General features: G+C 46.0%; 1 protein-coding gene across 6 annotated transcripts in view; it reads right to left on the bottom strand.

Moving 5' to 3' along the window:
• Window positions 1-25,597, bottom strand: part of syngap1b (synaptic Ras GTPase activating protein 1b) — a 172,420-nt gene that overhangs the window by 109,773 nt on the left and 37,050 nt on the right. For all 6 annotated transcript variants that reach the window (XM_052144284.1, XM_052144282.1, XM_052144281.1 and 3 more), the window contains exon 2: window positions 1,453-1,589. In XM_052144284.1, coding sequence (XP_052000244.1) covers window positions 1,453-1,589 — 137 coding nt within the window. The remainder of the gene's footprint in view (window positions 1-1,452; window positions 1,590-25,597) is intronic.

Consider the following 25,597-nt stretch of genomic DNA (forward strand, 5'->3'; position numbering starts at 1 on the left):
ATGAATATTCAATGGTGCTCTTTAAAGAGGTGACAGCCATTAGCCTGTCACGATTGATTCACATCTATTCAAAGTGTGGCCTTATTGGACATGCAACAAAATGGGTGCAATTAGACAGAACTGCGTCTCTGATTAATGAGCCTCTCATCGATCTCCACACTAGTGAGACCTTATCCAGATCGCTGGCTGCTCTACTGGTAAGCCATTGTGCCCACTACAACCACAGGGACAACACCGGATCACTTTCTCCAGGTTCGGTCACAGTAAGCTTTAATAGGACTAGTTAAGTAGTTTAAATACTTGGCAGGTCGAAGATATGGGCTTCCTCAAGTGGTGGTCACATTACACTTTGCACTCTTTTCACACCCATTCAAACGCATCTGAATGTGGGAGACCAGAAACGCAAGCTAATGTGAAGAAAGTTTGTTGAACTCTGACCTGCAAATCTCAATCTGCAAATGACGTGCTTCAGTAAAGACATAATCTAAAATATCTTATTTTTGTCAAATAAAGTGCTGCACAACAGAACATAACATTATAAACTTCTATTCTGTATGTAAAGCGATTTTGCTTGTGAGATATTGCTTAAATAAGTTTATTATTATAATTTCTATTACTATACAGAAGTTATATATTTCTGTTGCAATTTCTTTTTCTCATGTCAAGCTTTATTTTGAATCAAGCTTTTATTTTGACGTGGAGGCTTTAACATTTTCTACGTTTTTTTCCGTAGTTTTACACCTCCGGATAAGATGTTGATTATATGGTCCAGAGCAATTATTAAAGCACAAAATGTTGTGATTTAATTGTATAAACATATAGTCTGCAGGTACTGCACACTTCATAGTGAATGAATGTCTCTTCTGACATCTACAACAATTGCAGCACGCGATGCTCATAAAATGTGGTGTTTCCAGCGTATGAGCGGCTTCACACATTCACTTTGAAGTGCACAGCAAATGCAGACTGTACTTTATGTTTATTTAATTAATTATTCATACCCTTTTGTGGATCCTAATCACACTAGAACCTACCATGATTTTAATTTGATTTATTGTCCATTTCAGTGTAAAAGATGTAAAAGAGCATGCACTTAAATAAACCTGTGAGCATTTGAAAGCAGTTGTGTGTAAGTCAGACAAGACGCAGGGATTGAATTGAGTCTGTGCTCGGTACTACCAGCAAAAAAACACTAATATCGTTACATCTTTTTTATTTTAGTATCGACTTTGTACCGAAGTAGATTCTGTATATTTCCTTTTGTTCCACAGAAAAAAAGAAAGTAAAATGTTCTTGGAACGATGTGAGTGTGAGTAAATGATGACATTTATGAGTATACAAAACAACTTAAAATTAAGATGTGAATAATTTGCAAACAAATTTCAGATATGACAGTGTTGATGAGGATATGCTTTGCTGATGTTAGAGGAAGTGCAGTGATTATATGAATACCTCCTCCTGGTCCAACATGTAGAGCTGATTTCCAGAGATCACACACAGACGAGGGTTCCAGTCGGGTTGCTCGTAAGAGGGAGCAGCTGCGAAGGAGGGCTGTTGTCTGTAGGAGGGGGGGACAGCATACCTCGCATCTGAGACAGGAGAGGAGAGGAGAGGAGAGGAGGAACCATGTGTCAGAGAAAGCAACTGAAAACAATATTTTCTGAAGAAAATATGAGCGGTGCTTGCCCAAGTGTATTTTGTAAGTGCACTAAGTACAGTGCTATGTTGCTACAAGTGTTTTGAGTAGTTGTTACAATAGCATGTTGCTATGGTGTTGCTAGGGTGTTCTGGGTGGTTGCTAATGTGTTGATTACTCGCCCAAGTCCAAAAAATCCAACACCAAGTCTGTATGATATTTGGATATTTGGATCCATATATATGTCCAAGCTATTTATTCAATAGACCAAGGGAATTTAAAGAGAGCCGAGTCCTGACTTTAGTCAAGGATTTCCAAATGCTTGTCTAACCACTAGGAGGTGCTGTCCAGCTCATGTAACTTCAGGGTAACCCCAAAATGTTGGTCAGACTGAAGTTCACACCCTCCCCAATCAGTATGCCAAATTGCACAACTTTTTAGTATATTGATCTAGGAGCTGCCACAGACTCAGCATACAGCATTGCATCTTAAAGACACTGGGTGTCCTTTGTCTGAGACTGTAAACCTTGAGTTCACATGAGTTCATGCACAGACTTTGATATTGATGGTACTGTTCAGCCCTGAGGTTTAAATTGTGCTGTAAAGCTGTCATGTGTTCGGCTCTGGCACTGTCAGACAAGGGAAGAGCAATAAAGGTATTACTGTTTCTGTGGCCTTAGACATTTTTACTTCAACCCAGTACTTCTTTAAACTTAAGACAGGGTTAATTTCCCACTCTTTTACATTTAAAACTACAGATTTGCGGCGATATTCTGCCCTGGTGTCTGAGTACCCACCTCTGACCCTTCAGCCAATCGGAAACAGCCTTCACAGATTGAGGCAGCATCAGAGGGATACTAGATCAGAAACAGGACGGTTCTGTCCAGACTCACACACAATTGTCAGATTTCCTCCAAACAGTCGAGAACAACAGAGAAACACACTCACAAAACAGATCGCTGGACTCAAGTAGCTGTATGTTTGCTAGAATTTATTCATTGGCAAATCTTTCACTTTTCAGAGGGACTATTTGCACCCCAATAGTCTGCTATGACAAAGATATGACAAAAAAATGCTAATAATATAACAGAGATAGGATCTGGACGGTTGTGGACATGCTACAATATTATGTTCGACAGTTCGAATCTGCCTTGTGCCTTTTTTAGAGCTCTCAGAATTAACGCGTAAACACATGCGATTAATTAAAAAAGATTAGCGCGTAAATTTTTCTAAATTTTAATGCCATTATTACAACAAAAACACATGTTGGCAAGGGCAGAACCTATGTAATGCACCCGCCCGGAGTCATTACACTGACGCACACTTCACAACATACACACAGGCTGAGTTTGTAATTGTACAGTATACTACCCATAATACTCATCCTACTCTGCAATATCTGTCTATGGCAGAAACAGTACGAGTAGTATGAAATTCTGAACTCAGATACACACCAGAGCCCTTCAACCACGGTGAGCCTACAAGCTTAGCATAAAATAGAATAATGCAGCGGTCCCATAGACATTCAACGGTGCTGTCATGCGGCAATGATAGAGGTTATCTCAGTAAATAAAAGAATCTCTGCAAACACACACAACAGCTCTTCCGTGATAAAATTATGGACAAACGACCTCTCAATGCTATTTGATGTACAATGCAAGCTCAGATGGGACTTGTGATAGAAATAACTATCACCAAAACGGAGAATGAAACGTAAAATGCCTTGTACATTCCTCTGCAATGCGTTCTAAAGAGGAGAGAAAGTCTTAAGGGTTTGGAACGACATGAGGGTGAGAAAAGTTTAACAGAATATTAAGTCTGTTAGATGAGTGGTAAAAATGTTCAGCAATTGTAAAACAGTCTGGTAACTTTAAAATAAACTCTTCCAGATGTTCTACGACAACCTGGTCAACTGGTTAAGTACAAGTAAAATCCATGACATAAACCTGAGCAGCTAATATATTTTAATATTTAATTAAACTCTACAGGTATGTACACTACATAAACATGGCAGCAGGCCAAAAAGACACTCATTTTTACTGGAATAAACACTGCAAACACAGCATATTTTCTGCAGCTCTGAGCAGTATCCCCAATGCTGGGCTGCGCAACATGCTTTCTACTGCATGCTGTGCTCTCCACTTGACAGTAAGCCAGCTGAAATCTCTTCCACCATGAAAATAGTCTGTCACATCTAGCTCCATCCTGACAAGAAGTCCTGGTGAGCTGCAGGAGCTGCCCAGCACTGCTCTCCTCAACGGCTTGCTATGGTTGCTCTCCACTATGTAAAAAACGTCTCGGTTACTGACGTAACCTCCGTTTCCTGATGGAGGGAACGAGACGTTGTGTCGCTGAGTTGACACTAGAGGTCGCTCTTGCGGAGCATGGCCATCTCTGATTTTGAGAAAAGGCCAATGAGAATTGGCATGTGGAATTTGCATGCCACTCCCCCGGACATACGGGTATAAAAGGAGTGACGCTGCAAATACACATCAGATATCGCATTGAGGAGCCGAGCCAAAGACCCGGCGCTTTCAGCGGATGGTTCAGTATTGTGGCTAGCGGGAACACAACGTCTCGTTCCCTCCATCAGGGAATGGAGGTTACGTCAGTAACCGAGACGTTCCCCGTCTGTCACTCAGTCGACGTTGTGTCGCTGAGTTGACACTAGGGCTCCCATGGAAAACGCCACAGAGCTGAACCGAGTTACGCAGACAAGCGGTGCGAGACGGGCAAACCTCTGTGTGCCTCGTAGCCAGTGCAGCAAGCCATCGCATAACTACCCCCAACACACTGGCAGGCATGAAGCGGTCCCCTGCACCTAGGGGGAACAGCTAACTGCTCAGAAGTATAAGGACTGGCTGGCCCAGCCAGGGCCTTCTCTCTATTTTTCTCCTCTGTAAAAGCAACGCAATCGTTCGGCTGGGGGCCAATTATAAATGGTCCAAGCTGGGGGATGTCCCTCCAAAGAGGAGGACACTGCGGAGACCACACCCGGCCCCGAGAGGGGGGGGGGGTTTAGGTGGAATACACACATGGTCTTACCAGCCAGCAGCGGAAGCACATCGTGTGGAATGGCGCCGTGGTAGACCCTACCCAAAGGTGGGGAGGGGTTACTACAAACACGGCGACCCGGGGCCGAGGACCCTCTGTCCAAGGAAGACGCGGTTTGCCGGTAGGGAAACCATTTTGCGGGATATACGTCACACGGGGTTGCCGAAGGGGGCAACCAGCACATGTGGAGCACTTACCTCAGTACGGGGGCCTGGTGACGCCCGTACCGGGGTGGCAGTGAGCCTCTCCGAAGACTCAACGGCCGCTAGGCTAGGGAGGAAGAACGTCCAGGGTTCACACTTCCTGCGAACGCAACTGGGGAAAAGAGCACACGTCGCCACCTCAAGGGAGGGGAAAGGCGCTATGCACAAGCGATACACCCGGCCGGCTGACCCGAACTTACCTGTTTGTGTCACCTGATAACACACGGGATGAAACTGGCTCAACCCTGAGGTTATAGAACCTCGCAAAGGTGTTAGGTGTTGCCCAACCCGCGGCTCTACATATGTCTGCTAGAGAGGCGCCATGAGACAACGCCCATGAAGCCGCAACGCCCCTGGTAGAATGGGCTCGTAGGCCAGCAGGGGGCGGCACATGCTGGGCGTGGTATGCCATCGTGATGGCATCGACTACCCAGTGTGCGATCCTTTGTTTGGAGACAGCGCTTCCCTTCCGCTGTCCGCCAAAGCAAACAAAGAGCTGCTCGGAGCTTCTAAAGCTCTGCATGCGGTCCAAGTAGATGCGAAGAGCACGCACCGGACACAGCAACTTAAAGGTTGGGTCTGCCTCCTCCAGGGGCAGCGCTTGCAGGTTCACCACTTGATCCCTAAAGGGGGTCGTGGTAACCTTGGGCACATAGCCCGGTCGGGGTCTCAGGATGACGTGAGAGTAAGCCGGACCGAACTTTAGGCACAGTTCACTAACAGAGAACGCCTGCAGGTCCCCTACCCTCTTGATGGAGGTGAGCGCCGTCAGGAGGGCGGTCTTCAGAGAGAGCGCCTTTAGCTCTGCTGACTCAAGGGGCTCAAAGGGAGCTCCCGAAGGCCCCGAAGCGACCACGGAGAGGTCCCACGAGGGAACCAGGCGTGGCCTGGGGGTTTAACCTCCTCGCGCCCTCAGGAACCTGATGATCAAGTCGTGCTTCCCTAAATACTTACCTTCCACTGCATCGTGATGTGCCGATATAGCGGCTACATACACCTTCAAGGTGGAGGGGGACAGCCGTCCCTCCAACCTTTCCTGCAGAAAGGAAAGCACTGATCCAACTGCGCATCTCTGGGGGTCTTCACCACGGGAAGAACACCACTGAGCAAACAGACACCACTTCAGGCCGTAAAGACGCCTCGTTGAGGGGGCTCTCGCCTGAGTGATCGTGTCTACCACCGCGGAAGTCTACCGCGTCCCGTCCAAGGGCCAGACATGGAGATTCCAGAGGTCTGGTCGCAGGTGCCAGATGGTGCCCTGACCCTGAGAAAGAAGGTCCTTCCTCAGGGGAATTCGCCAGGGGGGGCTGTCGCGAGGAGCGTGAGGTCCGAGAACCAGATCCGGGAGGGCCAATAAGGGGCCACTGAGAGGACCTGCTCCCTGTCCTCCCTGACTTTGCACAATGTCTGTGCAAGTAGGCTCACTGAGGGAAACACATACTTGCGAAGCCCCGGGGGCCAGCTGTGTGCCAAGGCATCTGTGCCGAGGGGGGCCTCGGCCAGAGAGTACCAGAGTGGGCAATGGGAGGATTCCGGGGAAGCGAACAGGTCTACCTGCGCTTGGCCGAATCGACTCCAGATCAGCTGAACCACCAGGGGGTGGAGCCTCCACTCTCCCCTGGATGTAACCTGCTGCGACAGCGCGTCCGCTGTGCTGTTGAGGTAACCTGGGATGTGAGTGGCCCGCAGCGACTTGAGTCGGTGCTGACTCCAAAGGAGGAGACGGCGGGCAAGTTGTGACAAGCGGCGAGAGCGTAGACCGCCTTGGCGGTTGATATACACCGCCGCGGCTGTGTTGTCCGTCCGGAGCAACACGTGCTTGCCCCGGATCAACGGCAAAAGCCTCTTCAGGGCAAGTAATACTGCCAGCAACTCGAGGCAGTTGATGTGGCAAGACAGTCGCGGGCCCGTCCAAGGGGAGGCATCTGTCGTAACCACGACGTGCCTGGAGACCTGGCCTAGGGGAACTCCTGCCCGTAAGAACGCTAGGTCTGACCAGGGGCTGAGAGAGCGGCAACACGTCTGCGTGACACGGACATGGTGTGTGCCGTGGCGCCATGCTTGTCTCTCGACTCGGGTCTGCAGCCAGTGCTGGAGTGGTCTCATATGCATCAAACCAAGCGGTGTAACCGTGGCTGATGATGCCATATGCCCCAGGAGCCTCTGAAAGGATTTCAGTGGGTCCAACGTGTTCTGTCTGAACGTACGCAGACAGCTCAGCACTGACTGTACGCGCTCGCTGGTGAGACGCGCCAACAATGAGACCGAGTCCAACTCCATACCGAGAAAAGAGATGCTCTGAACCGGGACGAGCTTGCTCTTTTCCCAGTTGACCCGAAGCCCCAAGCGGCTGAGGTGCCTGAGCACCAAGTCCCTGTGAGCACACAACATATCTCGCGAGTGAGCTAAGATTAGCCAGTCGTCGAGATAGTTGAGGATGCGGATGCCCGCTTCCCTCAGTGGGGCAAGGGCTGCCTCTGTGACCTTCGTGAAGGCGCGAGGGGACAGGGACAGGCCGAAGGGGAGGACTTTGTACTGATATGCCTGACCCTCGAAGGCAAACCGGAGAAAGGGTCTGTGCCGAGGAAGGATCGAGACATGAAAGTACGCGTCCTTCATGTCTACCGCCGCGAACCAATCCAGATGCCGGACGCTCGCTAGAATGCGTCTCTGTGTAAGTATCTTGAACGGGAGTCTGTGCAGAGCCCGGTTCAGAACTCGCAGGTCGAGGATTGGCCGCAACCAGCCGCCTTTTTTGGGTACAATGAAGTAGGGGCTGTAAAACCCCTTCTTCATCTCGGCTGGAGGGACAGGCTCTATCGCGCCCTTCTGTAGAAGAGAGGCGATTTCCGCACGCAAGGCAGCGGCGTTCTTGCCTCTCACCGTGGTGGGGCGGACGCCGTTGAACCTGGGCGGGCGCCTGGCGAACTAAATCGCATAGCCGAGTCGGACTGTCCTGATCAACCAACGCGACGGGTTGGGGAGTGCGAGCCACGCCCCCAAACTCCGAGCGAGAGGGACCAAGGGGACTATAGCGTCGGACGTACCGGCAGGCGGGGCCTCGCGATGGGGCGGAGCCCGGGGTGCTGAGTCTAGGGACATCGAAGCACTTACCTGGCTCCTTGTGACCGCTCCCGGAACAGCCTGGGATGGGGTAGGAAGAATTTCGTCCTCGTGGCCCGCGGAGACCGTCGGCTCGGGAGCGGGGTTGTGCCGCGGCTGGACGCGTGGAAGCGGAAGACCCGGTTCCAGGGCACTGTACCTGCCAAAGAGAACCGGTGGCCGGCAGTCGTGATAACGACGGATGGGGAGACCGGAAGTGGAGCCCGGGGGCTGAGGAAACTGCTCTTTTCTTGAAAATGTGGGTACCGCAGCCCGTTGGGCGTGCGGTGAAATAAATTTCAAAAGGAAATAAGGATTCTCCACCCGCCCCTCTGGCGGGGGAGGGAGTGGTCTGCTTACCAGCTCCCGAAGTGCAGTTCCCTGAGTCCTAGGGCTGCCCCTTCTCAGGGGCGCTTTGAAGCCTTCTTAGGGGCGGGCTGTGGCGGAGCTGGTGTTGGTACCGCAGGGGGACGCGCTGGGCGACGAGCAGACGGGGTGCGGGGCCTGTAGGATATGCTGTATAGCCTCCGTCTGCCTCCTTACCGTTGTAAACTGCCGGGCGAAGTCTCCAACGGTGTCGCCAAACAGCCCAACCTGGGAGATGGGGGCGTCAAGGAAACGAACCTTGTCAGCCTCTCGCAACTCGACCAGGTTGAGCCATAGGTGGCGCTCCTGGACCACCAAGGTGGACATCGCCTGCCCGAGAGCCCGCGCCGTGACCTTCGTTGCCCGGAGGGCGAAGTCGGTCGCCGAACGCAGCTCCTGCATTAGACCCGGGTCAGGACTACCCTCGTGTAGTTCTCTAAGTGCCTTGGCTTGGTGCACCTGCAGGAGTGCCATGGCATGTAAGGCGGAGGCGGTGTTCCAGCAGTGCTGTAGGCTTTAGCCGTCAGAGACGACGTCAGCCTACAGGCCCTGGACGGAAGCGTTGGGCGGTTCCGCCAGGTGGAGGCGTTTTGCGGGCATAAGTGCACCGCGACCGCTTGGTCCACCTGGGGAATCGCCGTGTAGCCCCTTGCCGCCCCACCGTCGAGGGTAGTGAGTGCGGAGGAGCTTACCGCTCGTGTGCGGGCAGTGAAAGGCGCGCGCCACGAGCGCGTAAGCTCCTCATGCACCTCCGGGAAGAAAGGAACGAGGGCAGAGCGTGGCCGTAAGCGGCGCTCCGGCCCCAGGAACCAATCGTCGAGCCGCGAGGGTTTGGGGGGAGCGGAGGGTTCCACTCCAGCCCGACACTCGCGGCTGCCTGGGCAAGCATGGCTGTCAGCTCCGCATCAGCCTGCGACTGAGCCGCCGCACCCGAGGGTGGGAGCTCAGCCGAGTCTTCAGCGTCAGACATGACAAACCCGCTCTCCGATGCCGTGATCGAAATCTCATCGTCGTCAGGCGCTCCGAACGTGATCGCGGGTCCGCTATGAAGCGAGCCGGCAACCGCGCCCCAGCGCTCGGTTGGAGCATACGAGCGTGGCGGGGAGTGGGAGGTCCGTGGGGTTGTACCCGGCGGAGAGGCTCCCACTGAGGTCCCCATATCGGCCCCAGCGCTAGCCGACACCGCCTCATACCCGTAGGTAGAAGGACCGAGTCGGGGAGCGGCTGGGGTGCCCCGCGCTCTTACGAGTGCGAGGCGCGACCGCAGCGTAGCCATGGGCATGCTCTCGCAGTGAGAGCATGAACCATCCACGAACGCTAACTCTGCGTGGGTAGCACCCAGGCACAAGAGGCAACGATCGTGGCCATCAGACGGGGAGAGAGAACGACCGCAACCAGGAAACACACACAAACGGAAAGACATCTTGAAAAAGACGCTTCATCGTTTGTGCCACTCTTTTAATGTTTTTTTTTTATATATATATATATATATATATATATATATATATATATATATACAGAGTATAAATGTATATATAAACGAAGTTATTCACTCCGTAACTCTTTTATCAGCTGCTGAAGCGCCCAGGGGTGTATGCTCAGCACAACGTAGTATGCGAGGGGGAGGACCGCTGGAAAGCGCCGTAAAGCCAACAGCTTGCAGAGATGACTGGAACAGCAGAGGAGTTCAGCTCTATGACTGCTCTCTCGGCTCCGAAAAAGATATCTGATGTGTATTTGCAGCGTCACTCCTTTTATACCCGTATGTCCGGGGGAGTGGCATGCAAATTCCACACGCCAATTCTCATTGGCCTTTTCTCAAAATCAGAGATGGCCGTGCTCCGCAAGAGCGACCCCTAGTGTCAACTCAGCGACACAATGTCGACTGAGTGACAGACGGGGAACTCCTTTTCAACAATTACTAATGTACTTTACAGGGAACTACATTTTAATGGTTTAGTGTTTGAAATAATAATAATAATAATAATAATAATTCCTTACATTTATATAGCGCTTTTCTAAGCACTCAAATCGCTTTTCATAGTATAGGGGGAATCTCCTCAAACACCACCAGTGTGCAGCATCCACCTGGACACCCCTACTCTTTACAAGAACTGCTCAGGGATATTTAATGACAGACAGGACTTCAGTTTAACGTCTCAGTGCCTTTTTACAGTATAGTGTCCCCATCACTATACTGGGGCATTAGGACTCAAACAGACCACAGGGAGAGCACTCCCTGCTGGCCTCCCTAATACCTCTTCAAGCAGCAACCTTAGTATTCCCCAGGAGTTCTCCCATGCTGGGACTGGCCAGGCTCAACCCTGCTTAGCTTTAGTGGGCAACCAGGCAAGAGCTGCAGGGTGAAATGGATGCTGGCAAAATAAATTATATACACCGATCCAGCCACAGCCACAACATTAAAACCACCTTCCTAATATTGTGTAGGTCTGCCTCGTGCCGCCAAAATAGCGCCAACCTGCATCTCAGAATAGCATTCTTAGATGATATTCTTCTCACCACAATTGTACAAAGCGGTTATCTGAGTTACCGTAGACTTTGTCAGTTCTAACCAATCTAGCCAATCTCTGTTGACCTCTCTCATCAACAAGGCATTTCTGTCCACAGGACTGCCGCTCACTGGATGTTTTTTTGTTTTTGGCACCATTCAGTGTAAATTCTAGAAACTGTTGTGTGTGAAAGTCCCAGGAGATCAGCAGTTACAGCAGTTACAGAAATACTCAAACCAGCCCATCTGGCAGCAACAATCATGCCACGGTTCAAATCACTGAGATCACATTCTTCCCCCATTCTGATGGTTGATGTGAACATTACCTGAAGCTCCTGACCCGTATCTGCATGATTTTATGCACTGCTGACACACGATTGGCTGATTAGATAAATGCATGGATGATAACCTTTTGATAACCGTCCACATGTAGAACAAATGCTAACATTACATAGCATCATTTATCCTAAACAATTTGGTTGCTAAAAGACGCCTACATTGCCAATCAAACAGCCCGCTAAGCTAATGGGAGCATTTATGAAATATAAAGTTGGACTATTCCACATCCGAATTCCGATGGAACGTAAAGCATAATGCATAAATAAGCAAAATGCATAAATAAGCACAAAATGGGCATTATTTATGTAAGAATGGTTTTACTTATTTCATGAATAAGTCAAATTACCTTTAAGCTGTTTCAGCACATAGGAAATAGATCAGTAAATAAATCTACCAATCATCATCCAAAGCAACCTCTAACGTTACAAGCCACAGACACAAACCCCGTAGGTGCCTTTTCATGTTCTGGTGTCATTGGCTAGCACACTTCTAAGAAGGTGCTACTATTCATTCGCGGGCTGTGGGTGCTGATGTGAGCCGTGTATGCGAGGAACAGACATCGCATGGGTCAGTCTCACATTGTCATTACACGGCCCAACAGGAGTAACACTGATTATTCACATCGCTGTGCTCCAAACAGTGCTAAAAATACTCACACATTATCTCCACATGCCCCAGGCAGTGAGGACATGCAACTATCCTGCGCAATGCCTGTTTTGTAATAACATCTGTTGTGCATTAACAGATGCCAATAGTGTGTTATACATAGACTGAAACAGACTAAAAGGACATGCTTTGATGCATGCACAAAAGACTTTCTGCATTACTGCACCATGATGGACATGTGACTTTACATCCAAATGCACTTTAAAAGGCTGGATAGTGTCATCCAACTGTAGGGGAAACAAAATATTATTGCTTAGAGGTTGCTTATTCATAGCGGAGGAGAGTTCTCTGTTATGATTTGTTAAGTATTAATTTTTGCGTAGATGTTTCTCCTAAAATTCCATAGGAGAAATGGAAATAGTAACAAATGAAGCAATTGTTGACATACAGAAATTATATATAGGTATAGAATTTATGGTGGTTTTGGGAGAATTTGATGAGAGTTCAAAGTTGACTTTGATATATTGGCAAATTTTAGCAGTTTTTTAGATCTTCTCTGAAACTTAAGAAACATATGATGTTCATGATGTTCGGTTGTTTCCAACGTTCCCTTTTGTCGGCCGTCGATGTGGCCTGCTTTCGCCCTGGGCTCCAGTGTGGCTGCATACCTTTTACTGCCTGAACTTACGCCACTGCTTATGAAGCAAAACATACTGCATGACCAATGTCCTAAACAAATGACATGTATGTGTTTTTTTTTTTATCTACAATGCAAAACATGCACGATCATTGTAGCCCGATTCCGGAACGAATTAACCTTACACTGCAAAGCCAAAGTGATCTAATGAGAATTCGTATGTATTCTTACGTAACTTTTGGTTCTAGAAAACGTGCATTCTTACATTTTCATGGATAATGAAACTTACAATACTGACGTTCTGACAGAATCTAAACATCATCATTTTACATATTAACGCCTATGTGTACTGAATGAATTGATTAACATTGAATTCATTGAATCAATCTGTTTATTACTTTCATTTATAATCAATGAGATTAGTAAAATGCCATCACATTTATTTAATGACATTATATTATGACATTTTAACAGTGTAATTCAGTTCTGTGTGATTTCTGCTGCCCTATACAATGTTTTAAAGGATAATATAACTTTAACTAAGACTAATATATAGAATATACAGAATAAAAAACGAACAATCGTTTTATCATTTATTAAGCATTTGATTGTATTTTTGTTTGCCATGGGACACAACAGGAGTTCCCTTCCGAGGGAACTCGCACTGCGTCGTTGAAAACAACTCTTTGGGGAACGCTCCTTAGCGTGCGCCTCTGAATTATGAATGAAACTATTCCAATCTTGATTGGTGTTGCGTCATGACGTAACATGTGACGGCATAACCGGATGCATAAAAGTGACGCCGGTACACATACACGTTAGCTTTCGCTCTTCAGCAAGCGCTCTATGTTGAAATTGTTTGTCTTATTTGGTGTTGTTTGTCTGATTTAAAAATATTATGGCCACCGAACAGTTCAAGAAGTGCGTGCTCTCCTGCCCTCGTTTCATTACGGGTAGGGACACGCACGCTTTATGTGTGAACTGTTTTGGGAGCACAGCACGCACAGGCAGCTCTCGAGGGATCTGCCTGTGAAAGTTGTGAAGCACTACCCATGAGAGTGCTGCGCTCCCGGTTGGCGTGCTTCGATGAGCACGGTCAGGCTCGCGTTCCCCACGGTTTTGGTCCCGCGTCTGTTGAGGCAGCGCGGCGACTGAAATCGCGGGGTTCGCAGCGGGATTTTGCAGATGAGAATGAGACTGCTGCGGCACGTTCTCATTCTTCGTTTGAGGATCCCGAGCCTACTGTGAGTGGTGCAGAAGCCCGCGTCGCGGCTTCTTCTGCCCATGATCAGGTCCCCTTGCTTGAGCTCACTGCTTCCGAGGAAGTGGATATGCTCAGCATCGATCGCGGACGACCGTGAGCCAAGCACGCCAGTTTTTGGCCAAGCTTATGAGGAGCTGATTGAGGTTGTGACGCGTGCCGTGGCCAGACTGAATATCAGCTGGCCACAAAATGAGCAGGGAACGCAAGTTGAAAGCAATTAGACGTGCGTTTCCTGCGGCACAGATCACAAACTCAGCGCCGGGGTTTGCCGTTTTTCCCCGATCTCCACAAAGATATCTAAAACGAGATCGTGGGGTAAACCGCATTCGTTCCGTATCTCCAGCCCCAGTGTTTGATTACAGATGATGTTTTGGGGGCACGGTATATGGGCTAAAACCCCGGCGCTGCCTAGTAAGCCCTGCAGAGATACATCTGCTTTAATAAATAGGGCTTACATGGCCGCACACAATCGGTGTTGGTTTCCCGCCGTCTCTGACGCTTCGGGCCACATCAATTTCCAGCGAACGCACAGCGAACGTTCGTGTCAAAAAAATAAATAAATAAAAAAACATAAATAAAAAACAACAAGCATCAATTGTGGTCACAAGAACCGTATTGACTAAATACTGCCGGTTTCCCGTTTCAGGAAGTCGGGAACAGTGCTCGAAAAACACCCGAGACCAGCCTCGAGAGGCTGGTTCCCTTAGTTGAAGCTTCAGGAAAGAGGTCCTACCGAGGTGGTAGAACCTCGGAGGGCTGTCCCCGCTGCAGAGCAACCGAGGTTGCTCTCGCAGCGGAGTCCTCAGGAAATCGGTGTCGGTTCCCGCCGTCTCTGCCGCTTCGGGCCACATCAATTTCCAGCGAACGCACACCGTGCCGTTCGTGTCAAAAAATAAAAAAACAAGCATCAGTGGTGGTCACAGAAACCGTATCGACTAAATCCTGCCGGTCTTTCGCTTCAGGAAGTCGAGAACAGTGCTTGAAAAACACCCGAGACCAGCCTCGAGAGGCTGGTTCCCGTAGTAGATTTTGTAGAGGCATGGAATCATCTTCCCAACATATCTGCATGGGTCCTGCATATAATAAAATCAGGGTACAAACTGCAGTTCGGGCACCACCCCCCCAAATTCTCTGGAGTGGTGCAGACTACAGTGGTTCCGGAGCAGGCTCAGGTGATGGAACAAGAAGTGCAATCTCTGCTGCTGAAGGAGGCCATAGAATGTGTTCCTCATTCAGACAGGGAGTCCGGTCTTTACAGCCGGTACTTTATAGTTCCAAAAAAAAAAAAAAAAAAAAAAAAAAGTTTGGGGGGTTGAGGCCGATTTTAGATCTCAGAGTTTTGAACCGGCCTTTGAGGAGGTTCAGGTTCAAAATGCTTACCATTCCTGTCATCGTGAGTCAGATCAGATCCGAGGACTGGTTTGTCACGATAGATCTAAAAGACGCCTATTTTCATGTACCCATCCTTCCATGTCACAGGAGGTTCCTGAGGTTCGCTTCGGGGCGAAGCTTACCAATATCGGGTTCTTCCGTTCGGCCTAGCACTCTCTCCCCGCACATTCACCAAATGTATGGATGCAGCTCCTGCTCCTCTGAGACTTCAGGGCATCCGCATACTGAATTTTATCGATGACTGGCTCATTCTGGCCCAGTCTCGAGAAATGGCGGTTCGGCATCGAGATGTCGTCCTTGGCCATATTCGAAGTTTGGGGTTGAGACTCAACACAAAAGAGTGTTACAACCATCCCAGTGCACAACGTTTCTGGGTGTTGTGTGGGACTCGGATACGATGCAGGCACGCATGTCTCCTGCACGTATCGAGTCCGTTCTGGCGATGGTGTCCGGGTTAAAACTAGGCCAGGCCATCACTGTAAAGCAGTTTCAAAGACTGCTGGGCCTCATGGCAGCGGCATCCAACTTGATACCTTTGGGCCTTCTACACATGAGGCCCCTCCAGTGGTGGCTGAAAGCCAAGGTGTTTTCCCCCAAGGGGAATCCATTTCGTATAATCAGAGTAACGCGCAGATGCCTTCGTTCTCTGCTAATATGGAAGAACCTTGGTTCCTGTCCCTAGGGCCAGTGTTGGGAGCGTCATGTCGCCGGAAAACCGTTTCGACAGACGCCTCCCTCACTGGCTGGGGCGCGGTCATGGACGGCCGCTTTGCCAGGGGTCTGTGGCAGGACCATCATCATTCTTTGCACATAAACTGTCTAGAGATGTTGGCTGTGTTCAGGGCTCTGAGGAGCTTCCTTCCAGACATCAAAGGTTACCATGTCCTAGTACGTTCGGACAATACATCAGTGGTAGCTTATCTGAACCGACAAGGAGGACTCAGATCGCGCCCTCTGTGCAGACTGGCGCATCAGATAATTCTTTGGTCCCAAGGGAAAATACTGTCTATCAGAGCATGTATATTCCGGGGGTTCAGAATCAGGGAGCAGACATCCTGTCGAGGCAGGGGCTGAGGCCCGGGGAATGGAGACTTCATCCAGAGGTGCTGAAGTTGATATGGGACAAATTTGGACCATCAGAAGTGGATCTATTCGCGTCTCGAGAGACGTCCCACTGTCCACTTTGGTTCTCCCTCTCACATCCAGCCCCACTGGGGTTGGACGCCATGGTACATGCTTGGCCGAGGCTTCGCCTGTACGCATTTCCCCCGATCGCTCTGCTCCCGGGAGTCCTGGAAAGGGTCCGCCAAGAGGGCATCAGTCTACTTCTGGTTGCCCCCATGTGGCCGGCCCGAGTATGGTTCTCGGACATAATTTCACTCCTGATAGCTCCGCCATGGCAGATTCCTCTGAGGAGGGATCTGTTGTCTCAGGCGGGGGGCACAGTCTTCCACCCTCGTCCAGAGCTGTGGAAACTGTGGGTCTGGCCCCTGAGGGCGTTCAGTACCTAAATACTTAGCTCTAGGGCTCCGTCTACTAGGAGATTATATGGCCTCAAGTGGAATGTGTTCTCCACTTGGTGTAGAGAACATGAATTAGATCCAGTTAACTGCCCGGTGGCTTCAGTTCTGGAGTTTCTTCAAGATCGTTTCTCTGCGGGTCTCTCCCCTTCCACACTTAAGGTGTACGTGGCTGCCATTTCGGCGTTCCATGCACCACTGAGTGATGGGCCTCTGGGGAGGCACCAGCTGGTCATTCGTTTTCTCCGTGGTACATGGAGGATGAGACCGACAACCAGGTCCAGGGTTCCTGCCTGGGACCTGGCGGTGGTTCTCGAAGGGTTATCCCTGGCCCCCTTCGAACCCCTTCAGTCGGCTTCGCCCAAGGACCTGACGTTCAAGATGGCTTTTCTCTTAGCTATTACCTCTCTAAAGAGGGTGGGTGATCTTCAAGCCCTGGCAGTGACGCCAGCTTGCTTGAAGTTTGCCCCTGGCGGAGTTAAAGCCATTTTACACCCGAGACCTGGCTATGTGCCTAAGGTGCCGTCTAACACGGCACGGTCTACGATCCTGCAGGCTTTTTATCCTCCACCTCATGTGTCGGCAGAAGAAGAGAGGCTCCATTTGCTCTGCCCTGTCAGAGCTTTGAGTGTTTACCTCGAGAGGTCCTCTTCTTGGAGGAGGTCGGACCAACTGTTAGTGTGTTTTGGGTCACCTAAGAAGGGGCTCCTGCCTCGAAACAAACCATTAGTAATTGGATTGTTCAGGCTATTATCTCGGCCTACAAGGTGCGCAATTTGCCTTCACCTTTGGCCGTGAGGGCTCATTCAACTAGAGGCATGGCGTCCTCTAGGGCTCTCTTATCGGGAGTACCCCTCCAGGAGATCTGTGAGGCAGCCGGTTGGGCTACCCCGCACACTTTCATCAGGTTTTACAGTCTGCACCTCCCTAGTACGCCTGGCGCACGTGTGCTCTCGTCCTAGCTGAGTGCCTGAGTTCAGTTTCACACTAGGGCAGGCCTTTTTTTCGGTGCGTGGCCTAGTGGGCATCCGTTCCCCAAAGAGTCGTTTTCAACGACGCAGTGCGAGTTCCCTCGGAAGGGAACGTCTCGGGTTATGACTATAACCCTTGTTCCCTGAGAAGGGAACGAGACACTGCGTCGTCCTGCCACGCCCCTCAAGGCCTGAGAGCGGCTTGCTTCATCGCTAGGCTAATGTGTATGTGTACCGGCGTCACTTTTATGCATCCGGTTATGCCGTCACATGTTACGTCATGACGCAACACCAATCAAGATTGGAATAGTTTCATTCATAATTCAGAGGCGCACGCTAAGGAGCGTTCCCCAAAGAGTCGTTTTCAACGACACATTGTCTCGTTCCCTTCTCAGGGAACAAGGGTTATAGTCATAACCCGAGACGTTTTCAGAAAATGCCAAAAACTAAATAAGCCACAAAAAGCACCATAAAACAATAATAAAAGTAATCCATAAATTTGTTAGCTATAATCCAAATCTTCAGATTGCTTTCTGTGAAGAATTGACCAAAATCAAGCCTTTTACTCAATGACATCCATCTCCATCCGCTGTAGCGCCACTGCCGTAACTGTCAACCTGTGTTGATTTTCGTTTTCAAAAATTGCCGGCTTAAGAAGCATTAAAACATCAGTTTTACCACATGCTTATTGGCTCTCAAGTGTCTCATGACCGTTTGTGACTGCAGTATTTCTCTGACTCTAAACGATTTCATATAATCGTATTCTGTGATGCATTCGTTTCAATGAGATATGACAATGCTGTTACAGTGTGCATCAGGAGAAGATTTACAGCGATTCATAATTTTAAATTCCACTCTCCACCTCACACAAAGCTGTTGTATGCCATCAGGGAGCACATCGGATGAAGCGCATCACACTTTGGACTACTTTTGTACAGAATTTTGCAATTTTTCTGAATAAATTATTGGGATTCAATTTCTCTGACTGTTACGTGTTTTATATGCTTAATAATTGGTTATGGTTAGGTTTAGGAGTAGGTGCAGGATTAATGGCTGTAATATATATATACTGTATATATTATATATTATATAATATATATATATATATTGTAACAAAAATTGGTGCTATTGTACAATAATCTACTTGTTACATATTTTTACATTGTTGAAAAATGTTTTGGTTGGGGTAGGGTTAAGGGATATAAAATATCTATAAAACAGTAAAAATGCACAAATATAATTATAATCGATTTGTGTATTCAATATTTCTAAAGCTGTAAATACGTAAAAATGTTTATGTTTTAGATGCTTTCAAAGGACAATTTTGTATGTTTTAGTGTCTATACAAACATATAAACATGTACGTTTAAATATTACAAATAGCTACGTATTTAAATTAGATCAGGCTGGCAAAACATATATACCTCCTGAAGGAATGACTCTTATCAGATGCTTCTTTTTAGTGAATAACTTGTCCGACTCGAAACGAATCAAGATTTGTCACAGTGTTTGTGCACTTAATAATCATGAGGCTTAAATCAAAGTTATTACTGGATGGTTGTTGATAAGACAATGTGTTGTTAAAGATACATATTATGTGTTTTGTTGTAATTAGTGGCATATTTTATAAACTAATGAGTGAGGAATGAACAAAATATCTTATATTAGACCGTGTGAATGGGGGGTCACGTGACGCCATTCGAGGAGCAGACGTGTGAGCTACGAGCTCTGCGCATTTTGCTTGTTTTTTAATAATTTTCATGTTATAATCTGGTGAAATTCGATACACCCAGTTACATATTTGTTCTATGTGGTAATCATGACAAAGAAGTCAAAGTCCTCGGGCTCTGGAGATATAAAAAGACACTTATTTGCTCAAGCTGAAACCTCTGACGGGCCTGCAGACCGGGGACTCAATTTGGATGGCATGGCCGAGGAAATTCAGCGTCAACTTTCCAACATGTCGGTGATGTTAACGAAGGTTGTTGCTGACTTGGAGGATCTCGCTGTAATACGTCAATCGATTAAGGCAATGGAAACAAAATTCTCTGAGTTGGTTACAAGAGTGGCAGATGTCGAGAAACAGATCAATTATCTGGAGTCATCGTAAAAGGGAATTATCCGCTAATCTGTTCACGACCATAATAAACGTGGACAATTTTTGGGGAAAAACTGGTAGATCTCAAAAATAGGAGCCGAAGAAACAAGGTACGGATTGTTGGAATTCCTGAAGTTAGAGATATGATGAAATTCCTAGACAATCTCTTCCCGAATCTGCTCAACATAACAGGCCATAAGATGGAAATCGAGCAAGCTCACAGAGTCCTGGCTCGCAGATCTGCTGAGGGAAACAGGCCATTTCTTCAAGAAACACATCTTTCATTGCAGGAATCTGAAAATTTTGGGGAAAGATGGGGTGGGCATGTTTTCTTTAGTACTGGCTCAAATAAGAGCAGGGGAGTCATTACAATAATAAGTAAGCATCTACAATTCAAATCTCTCAAACAGATTAAAGATAAATTAGGGAGAATCATTATAGTCTTAGCCGAAATTCTAAGGCAAAGGTTGGTTTCGCTAATATTTATGCGCCTAACGTTGATGATCAGGGCTTCTTTATTGATCTTGAAGGGATGTTGCAAGCCGCTGGCATCCCTCATGATATAATATTGAGAGGAGACTTTAATCTTTTGATGGACTCAGTCCTTGATCATAGTGAAGCAAAAGTGTGCAAGCCCCCTAGAGCAAAATTGACGCATCACAGGATATGTAAAAATGTTGGTCTTGCAGACATTTGGCAGCTTTGGACCCATCTGGTAGTAGGGACTATAATTTTTTTTCATCAGTCTATCAGATTTATTCTAGAATATATCTAAGTCCCTCATTTAATCTGTTGTGGATTGTTCAATTGGAAACATCTTAGTCTCAGATCACACCCTGGTGAGTTTAGAGATGTTGCCACATACGGAGAAAAATAAATCATATAGTTGGTGCTTTAATGTATCTCTTTTGCAAAATCCTAATTTTCAACAAATGTTAAAGACTGAAATCAATGTTTATATGGAGACCAATTGGTCCTCAGTATCTTCGGTGGGCATCGCTTGGGAGGCACTTAAGGTGGTTCTTAGGGGTTGGATCATACAGTATGCCTCATTTACCAAAAAATCCAAATCACGAGAACTTTTTGTGGAGATGGAAGGGAATATTAAAAGAGCAGAGGCAGAGCTGAAGTGTTGAATGTCGTCTGATGGCCTCAGAGAATTGACCCGAATGCAATACAGATATAATACTATTCTGTCTCTAAAAGTGGAGTTTTTGTTATTCAGGGCAAGACAGTCATACTTTGAGTCAGGGGACAAAGCAGGGAAGCTTTTGGCTAGATATATAAAGCAGAGAGAATCTTTTTTCTACCATTCCCTCAGTGAAATCTGCTTGTGGTGAAATTTTTACCTTACCCACTGATATTAATAATGTATTTAAGGAGTTGTATCTAGATATTTATAGTTCCACATCTTTATCTACTGATGAGGATATTAGACAATTTGTGGAACCATTAGAACTCCTTAAACTGACGACTGATAAAAAAAAATTATCTTGATTCTGAGATAACCTTGGAGGAGCTTGACGAGGTAATTAAGACCTTACCTATAGGCAGGGCTCCGGGGCCAGATGGTTTTGCCACTGAATCCTTTAGATCTTATGCTAAAGAATTGGCTCCACATTTGTTAGAAGTTTATATGGAATCATTAAAGAATGGAAAGCTTCCCCAAAACATGTCACAAGCCTGGATCAGTCTGATTCTTTAAAAGGACAAAGATCTGTCGTAAAAGTTACCGTCCAATTTCCCTGATCCAGCTAGATGTAAAAATTTTGGCCAAACTTTTAGGCTAACCGATTAATTAAAGTTATGACATCTCTTATACATATAGATAGGTGGGGTTTATTTTGGGCTGTAGCTCTTCTGATAACATAAGGCGTTTCATCAATATTATGTGGTCAGAAGTGAATGATCAGTCTCCTGTCGCTGCCATCTCACTTGATGCCGAAAAGGCAGTTGGTATGATAGAATGGGATTATCTTTTTAACATTTTTGAAATGGTACTTGGCAGGGTTGCCCTCTTTCCCCATTATTGTTCTTTCTTGCCCTGGAATCATTAGCAGCCGTTATAAAAAAGGAGGATGATTTTCCAGGTGTGATGGCGGGAGGTGTGGTGCATAAGCTTTTGCTTTATGCAGATGATATTTTATTATTTGTCTCTGACCCCACTAGATTTATGGCTTGCCTCCACAGAATTATTCATTAATTTTCCAAGTTCTCAGGATACAAATTAAATTTGTCTAAATCCAAAATTTTGGCTGACAGCTTCCTGTCCAATAATGGCCTTCCAGCCGGATGCCTTCCAGTGGCCCAAACAGGGCATTAAGTTTTTGGGCATTTTATTCCCAGCAAATTTGTCTGATTTTGTCAGAGTTAAATTTTATTACTTAAAAAAAAGATTTCCAAACGATGTGGGCAGGTGGGCTTCATTACATTTATCTATGATTGGGAAAGTTCATGTAATTAAAATTAATTCCAAAATTCCTCTCTTATTTCAAGTCCTTCATTTGGAATGGTAAGCATCCCAGTTTAAATTTCAATAAGTTACATAGGCCGATTGACAAAGGTGGGAGAGGCCTACCCAAGATTTTGTTTTATTACTATGCATTCGGGCTCAGACATTTACTCACTGGTCACATCCAGCTGAGAGAGCCCCTCCCTGGTTTTGTATTGAAAAGGAATTTCTTGCCCCATCTCGACACTGCAAAGCCCTTCTATCAAACTAATTGGAGAAGTTATGTCACACCCGTTATCTGACATTTGCACTCGATATGGACAAAAGTGTCTAGAGTGTTTAACTCTGATAGTAAATTAAACATAGCCTTGAGTATATGGCTGAACCCTAAACTATGTATTAATAAGTCCCCTTTCTGTTGGACAGATTAGATTGTGAGGGGGGTTATTACACTCTGTGTCCTATATGAGAGTGGAGTATTGAGATCTTTTATTAAACATTTTGGGATTCCCAGATCTCAATTATATAAGTATTTACAGCTGCGCCACCTGCTCTGCACTGTTTTTGGCAGTAGCACCAATCTCCCCCCTAGAATGGTAGATAATCTGGGAGTGGTGATTGCTGCTTTTGGGAAGGGTCATGAGGCATCAGTGTATTACTCCCTGCTAATTCAGAGTCTGGGGGATGGAGCTTTAAATTCTCTCAGAAGATTATGGAAGGAAGATTTAAATTTTTTATTGGAGGAAGGATGCATTTTAAGATTTTACACATATTTTATTAAACCCATTCTAAATTGTATAGGTTTGGTTTTAAGAACACACCCACCTACTGGCAATGCCATTCAGAATATGGAGACACAACCTAGTTTTTTGGTGCAAAGTTTTGTATGTGATGTGTTGAACACTCAAATCTCATTCTACCCGAGACTCTGTATTTTGGGAGATGGGGAGGTCATACATTTGGAGAATAAGTACATACAAATTGGGTTTTGACCAGTGTAATGATTGGTAGGCAGGTTATTTTAAGGGGATGGAAGTCAGATGGAGCACCCTCGTTCCCAGAGTGTTGTGCAGAAAGGGTGGCTGCATTCGAAGAGGGGTTGAGCAAAAGAATGGAAGTTAGGAATTTTTTCAATAAGAAATGGGGCAAATATTTAGCATTTTTGGGGAACTCTCTAATAGGAGCATCGAGTGTGTGTCTATATTCTATTGACCACAGGGGTGTTCGTAGTGGGGGTCAGGGTGGGGTGGGAGAATGGTAGGGGGAGGGGTTTAATGTTAAAAGTGATTGACTCACTATATATATTTATTTGTGTTAACTTATGAATCAATACAAATTTTAATTGCAAAAAAAAATGTAAATCGATTATTTGATGATTTATACGGAAGAGGATTAGGGCCAAGCAATAATAAAAAAATAAAACCATCTCGAGAATAAAGTCATTATAATGCGAGATTAAACTTGTTAAATTTCGAGAAAAAAGTCGAAATACAATCTTGAGAATAAACTCATTAAATATCGAGATTAAACTCGTTAAATTTCGAGAAAAAAGTCGAAATACAATCTTGAGAATAAACTCATTAAATATCGAGATTAAACTCGTTAAATTTTGAGAAAAAAGTCGAAATACAATCTTGAGAATAAAGTCATTATAATGTGAGATTAAACTTAACGAGTTTTTTCTCGAAACACAACGACTTTAATCTCGATATTTAATGAGTTTATTCTCAAGATTGTATTTTGACTTTTTTCTCGAAATTTAACGAGTTTAATCTCGCATTATAATGACTTTAATCTCGAGATGGCTTTATTTTTTTTATTATTGCTTGGCCCTAATCCTCTTCCCTAGATTTACAGACAGAATGTGATTTTGATTGCCTAGTTTTCTGATTGGCCATAGTAGTGCAAGACGCTCCTGTGACTCTTTTTGTCTGTCACAGAGAGACAGAGTGATATCTGTCAGGTAGTAGGGATATTTTATGCATGATATCAAAAGAATATCGCTTACAGCACATTTAATGTTATTAATGTTTAAGGGAACACAAGATAGTTTACAGACATTGACTAAAAGCCACAAAACTCAGATTTTAATTTCATCAGATCTTTACATCTCAGTTTGCTCTCCGTAATCTTATTACTCTTCAGGAGGGACAATTGAGATAATTTTAGATCTCAGTGATTTCTTTTTTTTTTTTGCTAATTTGCACACTGAGGCTGCTCTTATGTTATGCAGTACTGTTTAATATCTGGTTAGAAGATGTGGTCAGTTCAGTTAACTCCCAAACCAGCATGTGGATCTACCTGCTCGTCTCCACATGGCGTCACTGTAGCTGCACTTTAATCCCCAAATATACATACAGGAAACAAGGTTACTGCCCAAGAGATGTCACTTCCGAAACACCCACTCTCTCCCTCGCTCTCTTGCTCGTTCTCACCCACACACCCCCAGTTTATTGCCATGACAACCGGGAAAAGAATAGAATATAAGTAAGTGTTAAAGAGACAGATGATCAGAGAGAGAGGAGGAATGACAGAGGTAGGGAAGACAAGGATAGAACTGGACTGCAAGAGAGAGAGAGAGAGAGAGAGAGAGAGAGAGATAGCTAAAATGTGTGGGAGAGAGCAAAATGCGAGAGACGGAGAAGAGAGGAGTGAGAGAGATCCAAAGAAAGTGAGAGAGAGAGAACTTGTGGAGAGACAAAAAAAAGATAGAAAAGAAAAAGAGAAAGGTAGTGAGAGAGAAAAATGAGTGGTTTGGAGATACGGAGGTAACGAGGACACTTTTTTGGGAAAAGAGAGACCATGTCTTGTTCCCATAGCAACCTAGCCATCCATGAAATACTCTATTTCTTTCTCTCCCTCCTTTTGCTATATGCAGCTCATAGTATGTATATGATAACAGATATCTGATGAGTAAATGAGATGATATTGATATCAGTAGATGAATTTGTGCTGTTGATCTTTATTTACAAGCAAGTTAAGTTGCTCACATATATGGAGCTCAACAATTTTCACTGGCCCCCACCACAATTGTATTTTTTATTTTTTTTACTAGTGCTGTCAGTCGATTAACATATTTAATTGCGATTAATCACATCATTTTGTAGTTAATCGTAGTTTTTGAAAATGCTGAAATTTGAAAGCATATATTTTATTTTCTTTTCAAAATGCATTTATTTCCATCTTAGGAAAAATAAAACTAAATAAAATGTAACAATATAATGCTTTATTAAAATTTTCCAAAACAAGCTTACCACAGTATAAAGATAGAAATGCACTAAAATAGCACCAATTCAAGTAACATTTATCGTTTCAAGTCTAAGTGGAGTTTAACTAAAGCCAAGCATACACTAACCATCTTGCAGTCAGCATTCTGCGACTTACAGTCCAGCTTTTTGTCATGCAGGTGCGAACACTTCAACTACACGATCATTCGTCCCCGACTGAG

Source organism: Xyrauchen texanus, chromosome 15 (assembly GCF_025860055.1).
Source record: "Xyrauchen texanus isolate HMW12.3.18 chromosome 15, RBS_HiC_50CHRs, whole genome shotgun sequence".
Taxonomy (NCBI): Eukaryota; Metazoa; Chordata; class Actinopteri; order Cypriniformes; family Catostomidae; genus Xyrauchen; species Xyrauchen texanus.